Source organism: Phyllopteryx taeniolatus, chromosome 18 (genome assembly GCF_024500385.1).
Source record: "Phyllopteryx taeniolatus isolate TA_2022b chromosome 18, UOR_Ptae_1.2, whole genome shotgun sequence".
NCBI lineage: Eukaryota > Metazoa > Chordata > Actinopteri > Syngnathiformes > Syngnathidae > Phyllopteryx > Phyllopteryx taeniolatus.
Window position 1 is genome coordinate 12299871 of NC_084519.1, and position 12677 is coordinate 12312547.

At 42.2% G+C, this 12677-nt stretch overlaps 1 protein-coding gene across 1 annotated transcript in view; it reads right to left on the reverse strand.

Annotated features, from left to right (window-relative positions):
• LOC133468740 (protein eva-1 homolog A) overlaps positions 1-12677 on the reverse strand; it is a 258339-nt gene that overhangs the window by 41811 nt on the left and 203851 nt on the right. Inside the window, exons 4-6 of the mRNA XM_061755029.1 lie at positions 4062-4282; positions 2681-2804; positions 1286-1438 (exon numbers count right to left, since the gene is read on the reverse strand). Of these exons, the coding sequence (XP_061611013.1) occupies positions 1286-1438; positions 2681-2804; positions 4062-4282 (498 nt within the window). The remainder of the gene's footprint in view (positions 1-1285; positions 1439-2680; positions 2805-4061; positions 4283-12677) is intronic.

Here is a 12677-nt window from a genome sequence, read left to right on the forward strand (position 1 = left end):
ATTGTGTCTGATTACTCTCACGCTGCTAGTGTTAGCCTTTTGAACCCAGTGTCGCATAAAGGCCACACACACATGCGCACCGCGGGGCATCTCCACATTCTATTGTACTGTTTGAATTGTGCACCTTGCCGTTTAAACTCACACAAGCATAATAAACAACAATACAAATGTAGAAGGTAAATTATGAGCACAGTTGTCACGTGTCCAAGCTTGGATTCTGGACACACACACACCTACACACACACACACACACACACACACTCTTAGTGGGAACTCAATCCTTGTCCTCTTTCTACGGCACATCTCCAAGCATTGGATGACATCCGATCCACATTCCAACCCAGTTCCATCCCGACAATGTGGAATCTGTGTGCGTGGGGTTTTACATATCTCAGGATGCTTTTAGAGCACAGGGAGGAAATAACGGCTTAATATGATAATAAATCTGTCTGCTTTAAAGCACCAATCTGCCCAAAATGTGGTCAACAAATCCTTGGTGGAAATTGTAAATCTCCCAAAATGCACAACAGGGTAAAATCATGCAATATCCCCCGCACAAAAAGACTTAAAGTGGAATTGAGGGCCTGGAAGTGTTAGTGGAGCTCTTTGTGCTCAAGACGTGTTCGAGTCCTGACATGTACGAGTCATGAATAAAAACAGCAAGACGCATAATGACGCCTGGTATTTTTCGCCTCATCTTCCGTTCCGCTTATCCTCACTAGGGTCGCGGGCGTGCTGGAGCCTATCCCAGCTATCTCCGGGCGAGAGGCGCAGTACACCCTGAACTGGTCGCCAGCCAATCACAGGGCCACATAAACAAAGAACCATTCACACTCACATCAATACCTACGGGCAATTCAGAGTCTTCAATTAACCTACCCTGCATATTTTTGGAATGTGGGAGGAGACTGGAGTGCCCGGAGAAAACCCACGCAGGCACGGGGAGAACGTGCAAACTCCACACAGGCGGGGTCGGGATTTGAACCCCGGTCCTCCGAACTGTGAGGCAGATGTGCTAACCAGTCGTCCACCGTGCCGTCTGAATCGGAACCTATTTAATATAATTCATTCAGAATGATCTATGCGGGCAGCATGTCAGCCACGTTTGTAGAGTGTGTGTGACCCGCTCTGTTTTTTGGGAACTATCCAAATTTCAAGGGTTGGAAAATTAAAAATGACTCCAGAAAATCTTGTGAGACTTCAGTACATTGGAACATCAGTTTTTGTGTCGATTATTTATTTTTTTTCATCTAAATTTTGGTGTCGTGTTGTCATGGTTGCTCACCCATTGATGAAGCCCTCCTGTGGTGCAGGGGACACTCCAGAGCGCCCTGTTGGGTTCGACCGAACATTGCGGAGTAGACGACGATCTGCATCCCCCGTTTGCAGCTCAGTCTCATCCTATCCTCCTCACACACCACTTTGCTTTTATATTCATCTGAAAGAAAAAAAAAGTAGGAAGAAGTTTAAAACATAGCTTTAGAGCTAATTTACTCTCTGTGCAACTGTAAATAAGCAGAAATACGACCGTTCGTGCTTAAAATCATCATTTTGAAGCTATATTTTCTTCGTCTCGGTTGTGATGGCTGAACCAGCTTTTAAAATAAAAAATCTATACAGATAAATAGTAGATAAATCTTAAATGTCTATTATCTCTCGTTACTATTTTTCCTCCTTTTATTTAATAATAATAGCACTGCTTTCCCCTGGGTATAAATTAAAATAAGGTGTTTTTTAAAAAAAAATTACTATGTTTACTGTAGTCAAGTATGAAAATAGCGTATAAAATATCAAATGTTCCCCTTGCAATAGCGGCCTGAAGGCATCACAGAGGGTAAACACACACAGGTAGAGTTGTTCGGTGGACAAGTAGAGCCACGTAGCGGCATTCCTCACACACATCCAGTCATGGTGACCTGTGACCACCGGAGCAGCTCCACTGGCCGGCAAATAAAAACAGCCCACATTCATGTGGGGAGTGGATCAGGAATGCAGAGGAGAAGAGGAGGCAAGAAGGTAGCCGGAGTGGCTTGTTATGTCTTTTGGTAATGGATGCACTCTTTCTCCTTCATTTCCTCTTTCCATCCTCCATACGCCTCTTCTTTCAGAGGCAGTGACACCTTCGTGCTCCCCCACGCAGCCTTTCTTCCCTCCAGCCATTGGTTAAGTGACAGGGAACAAAGAACTGTTGATTGGAGGAAGGAAAAGTGGGGTGAGCAGAGGCATCAGTGGATTAAATCTCCCACTTCTTCTCACTCCACTATGAACCGCACTGTGGAGCCTCCAATGAAGACAGGAGTCTGAGTGGGATTACAGCGCTGTTGTCGCCATACTCTTAGCTTCCTGGCTCACGGAGAGAACTGAGGGTAAAAAGGTAAAAGGGGCTTTTCTTTGAGACAACACATCCATCCATTTTCAATTCCGCTTATCTTGTTAAGGGTGACGACAGGCCGTGGAGCCAATTCCAGATGACTGAGGGAGAAATGCAGACTCGAACCAGGACTGCTTGCAAGTCAATAGACGGTTCAGATGACTTTTCCTCCAATTGATTTGACTTATTCAATTATGGACCTAACTCTAATGTAATATATTTCGACCATATTTAAGTGTCTATGTTATTTGTGAGGAAAGGAAAGTGTGAAAGGCACCTGGAGACGATGCAATGCAGTGAGGGACTTACTGGGTCTGCACTTGTACAACACTGTGAGGTATTTGCCGCTGCCGGGACAATGGTCCATCCCAAACACGCGGCTGTTGACAAGAACTTGACAGCTCCTTCTGTCTTGGCACTCATCCAGCATTTTCTAAACAGGGGCGAGAGAGGACCAAAACACGGTTTCAGTAGGTCAACGAGGAGCAGGAAAACCTAAAACCACTTCAAACAGGATTCTTAAAACCATCAGAGCACAGAGGGGGAAGTAAAGGAGGGAGCAAAGAATCCGGAAGGGTCCACTCTTGTCATTCATCCCTTTTTCCATCTCAGTTTTCATCCTCTTTTAGTCCAACATAGTCGAACACATCACATTCAAGTTAGCTAACTGCATTGCACAGGGAATTCCTGAATGGTACATAGAATTACAGTACTGTATACAGAGCAAGGACAATAGGGTTATACTGTATTTCAATTAAGTGGCACAGTGGACGAGTGGTTAGCACCTCCGCCTCACAGTTTTGAGAATGGGAGTTTGAATCCGGGCTTCTACCTTCCAGTGAAAATTGCCTTAGTTGGAGTTGCAATAGATGAATTATCCATCTGTCCATTTTCGATAGCGTTTGTCCTCAGGTCGGGTCGCGGGTGAGCTGGAGCCCGTCCCAGCTGACTACGGGGGAGAGGCAAAGTACACCTCGGACTGGTTGCCAGCCGATCTCCGGGCGCATATAGACGAACATGCAATCGCCACACAGGAAGGAAGGAAGGCCAATGTTGACATTCAAACCCCAAACCTCAGAACTGTGAGACAGAGGTGCTATCCACTGCGTCAGCATGCTGGCTTCAAATGAATTTAATATTATAAAAATGTTATGGCCCGCAGTCAAGAAATAGTGTGAATCTTTCTGGAAAATTTGGAGTGAGGGTCAAAAGAGGCTGCAGGACTCTGGATCTCAAAGCAAACCTGTCACTGTTGCACTTGAAGACAATGCGTTCTGTGTCTCTGGGCATTCATAAAGGTCCAGGCCATTCTGAAACAACACACTGGTGTTCAACACTACAACCCACTAAAAATACACTACACAGCTGAATGAATGGCTGACAGGATGCGTGCGTGTGTGTTTGTATTGCGATGCAGTACTTCCACTCGCAACCTAATTTGAGAGTGGATGCTGAGGCAAAGAGCCCATGAAATCGCTTTGTGTCACGAGAAAACAGAGAAGCTTGCCTCCTGTTTAGGAAGTTTAATTTACCGGAAAACACCCTCACAATGCGTTACATAATCAGCGAGCCTCCAAAAATGAATTAACCCTTGACCACAGTTGAAATTGAGGGCATTTTCTTTTTGTTAAGTTAAGTAGATGAGAGACTAAAAGAGGCTAATCAGGAATATTAAAGTTCATTTAATTACCTGTAGTGCAGTGGACACAGAGCAGTACTCATCCCCCCGAGCATCGTAATAACCAAGGAGGGCCTGGTAGCTCTGAGGGCACTGATGGAGGTCGGAGGAGCTTTTCCTTCCGTAAAAAGCTGATTGGACGGTGATGGTGGTGCGTGGCGGGCAGCGAACAGACAGGAGTTCACCGTCACAGGCCTGCTCCGTGTAGTTCTTCAACACTTCGGACAAGTAGCCTGTGAACGCAAAACAGCGATGGTTAATAAGCATCTCGGCAATTAAACAGTAGCATCTTGTGAGATGCAGGCTTCATTTCAATTGAAAATACGTTTCACTTCTGTGTATTTTCAGTTTTTTATAATTTCCTTTTATTCCCCAATTGAGTTTTACAGGTTGTAGTTTACCTTTAAGGGTGGAAAAAATGACAGGGGTGTGAAGACATATATTCAAATGATGCCAAATTATTCTTGGCCAGATCCTGACTTGCTAGCTTTTTTAATCGATAAAAACAACAACATTTGTTTGAGCTTAATTAATGTGAGCAACACATTTGACCTTTACTATCTCAAAGACTTGTTAAAAGGCACTAGAAATAGCACTTAGCTTGGGTTTAGCTTTGCGAGTTAGCGTCAGCCGTTGGTTGCTCAAATAAGCTACGATATATTTTTGTAAAACAATTACATACCATAACTTATAAACTCTCTGAACTGTTTGGACAGCTTTAAGACTCATGCAAATTATTTAAACTACTGCAATATGAGCCCGCTTTGTTAAGGTTTAGATTTCTGAGCTAGCATCAGGCTTATTATCATAGACATCAAAAAGGCCTCATGTATTATTCAATACAAAAAATGTGCAGCGGTCGTTGAGCCCAACTTTAAAATATAACGTTCTATTAAATGACATGAAATATGGCATATTTTAAGGCTTTGAGATTAATGTTTTGACTACATTGTCAATTTAAAAACATTTAATTCAGGGCATTAGGTCAATTGTTTTAACAGTTACTTAAAATCTTGAGGAAAAAGGCTTCTCTACTATTCTAGTTTCTTTGCTCTACTCTCATCAAGAAACGGCAGTCATACTGTTATTCACAAAGGACAACCAAACCCACCACAGAGCCACCATTAACATTCCAGTCAGTGATGACAAAAGACTGATAAAGGAAAGCGACGATACCCTGGCCGCATCTTCTTGTACGTATCGACAGTTTAGGTCTTGTCAAAGGATGCAAAAGAGGAATAATTGTCAGTTCTGCAGTACATCACTGGCCAGCTTATCACCTTTCAGGAATTGTTCATTAAAAAAAATTAAAACATTTACCAAGGCAGGCTAAAATCAACCTACAAATTTAAGTCCAAGCTTCCTGGTGAAGTGCTGTGCAAACACATTTGCAAAGAGTCAACAGGCATGCACGTTGGCACGCACACATGCACATGCGCACACGCACGTGTGCGCACAAAAACAAACACACACACACACCAAGCGGACGCAGTGTGTGATTCAATTACCTCGATTGGGTTAGTCTTTGCTCGGGAGGCGGGGATTACGTTGAAACGGTGTTCCCGAGCACACACACTCGCATGCATTCACGGAAAACATACATTGTCCCCCTTATCACCATGGTTAAATTTTTAAGGAGGAAGGCCTCGAAAGGCCCCGTCTAATATGGATGCTTAATAAAAAAACAGGGCTCAGTCACACATTTCGACCTGTGGCTGACTTGTGAAAATAGACGACAGATGTATTTCTTTTCAACTTTGTAGAGGGATGGTATATGGATTCTTTTCTATTTACTGTGGTGAGGATCTGGATAAAGGTACCAGCACAGGGTTATATTTTCACCGTTTGATTACATCAATAAGAAGCATGCACCCCCCAGAATCATAATGGCACCGTCCATCTGCAATGTTTGTGCTGACATAGCTGCTGCTTAAAGGGTTATAACACTGCAACACTGATAATATTTGATACCCCGTCTATGACGTTTTGCATTATTTGTTAGCACTAAGCTAAACTGACCAAGGTTTGTGGTTGTTTTAAATACACAATGTGTAATTCTATAGGTTTTGTGTTTAGTTTGACAGTAAACGTCAACTGGGAGTGGCAATAAACAGCTTGGGAGTCTCTTTTTGGCAGATTTATTCACGATGCCAAACTGCTACTGGTTGTGAGTTGAGTTGACTTCACTGCCATTTTTGCACGTTGAGGCCAAACAAATTGGTCGACGATGGCTTGTATCTCTAAAACCCTTAAGTCAGGTCAGTCGTATGTCATGCAACCACTGTACAGAATAATTTATATTTTGTTTCCCATCTGTCTTTTTCTGCATCAGATGAATATGTAATCTGTGCTGATAACAGCCTTTGAGTGTTTCACCCTCCACATTCTCATGGGATGGAAAATAACTTGTCATCCCCTTCCTGGCTGTGATAATACATGTGTACTGTAGGAAATATCAACAAAAACAATGTGGTGGGATGAAAACTAGCTGCTTGCTCTTAAAAGGAGTGTGTGTGTGTGTGTGTGTCCTTTTGTGTGTGTGTGTGTATGTGTGTGCTGTTTGGGAATCAAATTATCATTAGTGCTCATTCTGGGCCATGAGCCAGTGCCCAGAGGGACCACGGGTTTTCTACACCCTCCAGTTAGCTGAGCCTTGGCGACAGCAGCAAAACCATGGGAACGGGCGAGTGTATTAAGGGGTTCAAATGATACGACTGTAGCCGATCGGAACTGTTTGGCGTAGGAGTGGCCACCGCTGACACATTCCTGCACCCAAGAAAGTGGTATTACAAGGCAAGCAGTTTATTTCATGCAAAGATAATTTTTTTTCATACCATTTCGTCATTCATCTTTTCTTTGTATTGCTTCATCATTGTTCCCTTCATGCCACCTGTTGACTGACACTCCCTTTAAGGCACCTGTGCAGACCAGCTAGCCAATGACATGCGTCCCTCAGAGACAGAAAGCTTGAACAATGCTCGAAGAACACCCAGAAGTCTCTTCTCCCCTTTTCTTTTCACGGCGAGAACTTCCTTAACTAGCGCACTGGCCTTTTTCTTAACAAAAGCGCCGCTCTATTGTGTCTGCTGGTTTGTGTAGTTGCCCATTAGAAGGACACTCAGGAACCTGTACAAACAGACCATTTTTACCTTGAGTTGAATTCAAAAGCTGCACCAGCTTATATTTGGCTGCCGACGAGTAAAGGAGCAATCTGGTCATGTGAAGCACTTAACTATCATATTTAAGATTTAGCTGTAATCTCTTGGCAAGGCATCATGTGATGACCCTAAAATCTTGACCCTGCGATAAAGGGAGGGCCATGTAAATGGAGATTAGTGTCAGCCAAGTGTGTTGTGTCAACATGACACGCAAAAAAAAAAAAAAGACTGCCAATAAGGATTTCCTCCTTGGGAAAGTTAAGACGATACCTTTTTTTTTTTTTTTTTTTTTACAAGTCACATAATGCAAATGTATAACGAAGTGAATCTGACGATTTTTAATTACATCATCATACAAACTAAAGTCCCCCAAAACATGTTCTACTCAATGGCAACATTGCAGGGATATAATCATTTTAAAAGCATGGACAAAGCAACATTAACACCCCCACGCCTATGAAGCAATTTTTACTCAAAGTGTGGTCAGCGGACTGCCTGCCGGTGAGCCACGAAAACTTATGCGACGTATGCGACTGTGTACATCTTTTCTCTGTGCATGGAGCATAAATGAGCTACACAGGTGAGCTTGCATAATTTACTGTATTTCTCGCCAAGGATCAGTAGGCTGGAGTTGCTTTATGAATTTGCGACAGTAGGCCTTTTATTTGAATGCGAATGAAGGGGTTGAGCTCGAAACCTCGGCCTTTCTTTTTTGTTTAAACAAGGCAGTTAATGGTTAACTGTTCAGAGCATTGTTGGAATATAATTGTAACTTCAACTATTAGCAACTTGTGTGTGAGTAAAGAACATGAGTCAACTATGTGAACAGCTACACCGCCAATGTCCCTAATGTTTTCCCAACAATTCTACAAACTGACATGGAGCAGTTTCAAGCTTGTTTTAAGAATCCACAAAAATCTCACCTCTCGTTTACGACCAGACTGAGAGGAAGTAAAAAGTAAGTGACAATAAACATTCTGAAGCTGTCATACGGAATATTTCTGACAGGTGGCAGGAGGACGAGGGGAGTGGTGCTGATTTGACTACAGAGCCAGTGCAGCTGGAGAATATGTTCTGCTCATGTCATTTGCTTTTATTGGCTGGGTCTAAGGAATGACAATTGACAGGTTATAAAATCAGCACAGTTTAGCTTAGTTATCGGTGTAGTAAACTATTTAGATTTTTGGTTATCAAAAGTTGTGGGGGTTAAAAATAATTATTTGTAATTATTTGTAACTGATCCAAGCTGTTGCACTTCCTAGCAATCAAAGTTAGCGGTACCAATCACAGTAGTGTTTGAGTGACGCTACTGTAGACTAGCATGTTTTTGACATTATTTACGGAGCTAGTAATACAAAGTTCCAGTACAGTGGAATTAAATACAATACAAATACAATCCATTCCGGAATGTTGATGGGACTTCCAATTTGTTCAAATTTCAAAGCAATTTTTCCTCCTAGCAATTATCAGCTCAATTTGATCATTTATCAAATGTTTGGGCAATATTTGAACTAATCTAACAGTCATACAACCGAAAATTGTGGTCAAATTCCCATTTGTACAACCTCATGCATGTTTAACCGTTTATCAGATTATATTTGAGTTTAACAACACATAAGCGATTGTTTATCCTGTAGTTTTGAGATACTCCACACTGCATGAATGGGAGTCCACCATCTTTAAATAGATCAAGTGCACATAATCATTATATATTTGTAACAAGACCTCAAATCGCATTCCGGCAAAAACAAAGTTCATGAAAGCCACAAAATCAAAAGGCTGTATTGCGTTTCATCTCGCTACATTAGGTTTTTAAGCATTTACAGCTTCATGGTTTTATTGGTGTTATTTTAAGCAAATTATAGCTGTCAAAACCATCAAATGTTTAAGAAAAGCAGAGCTGCAGGCCTGCTGCTGCAGAAGGAATTCCCTTCAAGTGGTGATTACTGAGAGCGCGGAGGCAACATGAGAAACGAAGTGTGTCGGCGATGAAGAGGAGGGCGGAGACGAAGAGGTGAGAGCGAGCTATGACCATAAAGTACAGGGGACTCGATCGTCAAGTGTTTTGTTGTTTAAAAGCGGCTTTTGAAAACTTGAAGTTAAGCGAATAGGATCTTCCATCTTTCTGAGCGAGGAAGGCCACAGTTTATAGGATGTGGCAACAGAGGTCTAGAGGCCAGAGCTGGTGGCTTTAGCTCCTGTACTAATTAGTTCTCCCCGCAGACCGCAGCGGCTCGAACAAGGCCTCAGGAGCACAGCCGTGACATGAAGATAAAACAACTGGAACCCCTCTGGTTTTAAATCATATGTGGTCAGACCTCTCGACTTACCTTTAAAAAGGTGAACGAGTGATAAACGAGCTGGAGGAGGCATGTCGATAAGGTGTTGACATGCTAAAGACCCAAAACATTCACGAAAACCACAGTGCACAGCAACACAGTCAAGATTTTTCACTACTCAGACACAACTGATTTTAAAAAAATGTTTTAAAAAATGCATTCTTAAAATTCATTGCATTCCTCTGCTTACAGTTACAATCGCCTTTCTGCTTAAATCATATTTTGGATTAGCCTACTTTTCTTCTTTACAGTATGCAGCAGAAAAAGGCATGGGCAGTTAAACTTGACATAAAGTCAGGGTTGGATTACTTTTTAAACTACTTAAGGAGGGTAAATGGGTAGCTCATGGCAAGTACTTTCAAGTGCTGCACTGAGTCTTGCGTGAAACTAAGATTTTGTACACGTTGATGGAAACATGCATTAGCTTGCTCGTTTTGGAATAGGGTGAAGGATTGATTGTGATGAGATGGCGAAGAATGCTGCAGACTGGAAATGCCCAAGATCATCTGCTGCAAATATTACAGTGCCTTTTGTGCCTGAAGAAAACACAGCTAGAAAAGACTACCCTGCCGAGACATGTGACAGCACGTGAAATCGATACACTGCTCACAAAAAGAAATTTCAGAATGGACCTATAATGCACTATAACCTTGACAGGTGAACTTAATTTGACCTTCTGTAAACCTTTCAATGCACGTCCAACTGTTCAATAGCAGTACTTTTTTCACAACTTAAGTTCTCTAACAAGGAGCTGAAAGGGAAAATCCACAACAGGTGTTTGATCCATGAACAGATCAATACATTGACAAAGATTGTCCACTTCTACGCCTTTCTTTGACTCTTCCAGTCTCTGTTGCATCCCGCTGATGACACTGTGGGACATTCTAAGCGAAGTGACCACGTCACATCCTGTTTGAAGCATCGCAATGATGAGGTACTATTGATCAATTGTTAGGTGTCTTGATGTGAGGATGTCAAATGTATGATGAAGATGACTGTTGAAATAGAAATTCTAATTGAACCAGGACATGTGTTGGTGGATTCACCTGTTCTGTATTTTGCCGTTCACCTCCTTGGAGAAGACCAAGTTGTGCAAAAAGAACTGCGACATTGAATGGTTGGACCTGCAAAGGTTAGAATGAATTTTCAGGTTGATCCTGAAATGTCACCCAAAAGCAGATGATACCTAACATTTATAAGCGCTGAAAGGGACCTTTTCTGAAGTTTAGGCTACATTCGGAAGCAAAGAAGTCAGTTCACATCAAGTTGGCTAAGCGGTTTCTTGTAGTTTTGGGGGGCATGAGGATCTCCCTTTTAGACCACCAATATGAACACGATAAAGTTAGTAAGGGTCAGTTCACGTGACAAAGGTCAGATCTGCATTTTATATAAAGATGACAACTTGCTGAAACATCGTTTCAGGCTGCGAAAACGCAGCTGTCACGTAAACGAACAACCAAAACGACAAACTTATAAAATGTTCAGCTAAAATCAGTGCGTCGTGAACGGCCCACGAAGCTAAAGCCAGTATTTTTTTTTGTGTCGTTCACAAGGAAACCAGCTCTTATGAGAGAGTCAAAGCTATATAACCAATTAGGTCACGGTGCATAGCGGCATATTGATGTAAAGGACAAACAGCAAAGTGTGACGGGGGGCTCGGGTGGAAGTGTTGACAGCATTACTGGGTGGCACATGAAGTGACTGCTGGAATGAGATCTCATTCGCATTCAGTTGTGTGTACGCACATTCAGTAGCCACACTTAAGAGCGGGGGGCGTCAGCTGAGGGGGCTTACCCCTGCATTTAACCTCAGCAATGGTCTTGCTCTTGGACTTTGGATCACAAACCCATTGAGGAGCACAGATCCTGTTCCCCAGAACCAACAAAGACCTCCCAGCTCTCTCTCTCTCCCCCTCTCTGCAGGAAACCAACTTAAAATACATTTCACAGTTTGTGCTAAGTCTTAACTAGTGAGTACTCCAACAACAGATAATAAAACTGCTTCAAAAACAAGCAGCTTGAAAAGTAGCATTAGTATGCAATACAATATAAACAACTCCTACAGCAAAACCTCCAAAAGTACACAGTTTGACCTATGAAGGGATTAGCTATATTCACATTATTTCCAAAGAGAATTTAGTCTAAACCTGAACAAATGGGAGGTTGAACTAGAATGGATTTTTTCGATTTGCCAGTATTTTTTTCTTGTAAATTTTTATCCACGTTTGCATGCTACTCACAATCAGATGAGTGAACGCAGTTTAATGTCAAATTCCCTCTGGTGAATTTAGGTACAGTTTCAAGTTCCAATTCCCATGACAGCTGGCGAGCCAAACAAATCTAAAACAACATTTGGATTCATTCATTCACTACAATTGTGTAATTGCAAATCCGTTGACACAAGCTAACGCTGTTCCAACACGTCCCTTGTTCCCCCCCATGTTCCCAAAGTACCTACAGTAGGTGCTTGGCTCATTGGTTGTTATCAGTACCGCTGATTATGGTCTCCTTAATTCAAATGGCAGAGCGACCAACGCCTTCCAACCCCCGACAAGCGAAGAGCGGAGCCAGAGCGGCTGAAGTAATCCAACCCAGAGATGCAAACACAAACACTCTGATTGCCACATCCTTTCCTCCTGCTTCAGATGGCTTATCATTCTAACTCCTACGCACTTCTACATACAAAGACAAACCTGAACCATTGGACATGAACAACAAACACTAACAGCCAGTCTAGCTCCTAGGTTTTAGAGACACTACTTGGGTATTATTGCTGTTTTCGACAGGCACTGCGGTAGGTTTGAACACCACTGTTCTTTAATCTAATGGCATTTTAGAGCATGTACCGGTAAATCAAATTAGAATAGCAGAACTGTGCCCTTCTAAAATCCAACTGTTAAGAATGTAAAAAAAAGTAGTAGAGTTCCATATTCTTTGTTTGTTTGATTAATTTTTAGTTCATTGCAGACTGGGGTGTGGAATGTTCCATTCCCACAATGGGGACTAATAATCATGTAAACTAGCCATAATTCCCTTCAGAAGGTACCATTTCTTTAGTATCTTCTTCTTCTATTTCCACGGAGAATTCCACCAGAACTCAGTAGAGCACTGACCAAACAAAACAAAATGTTC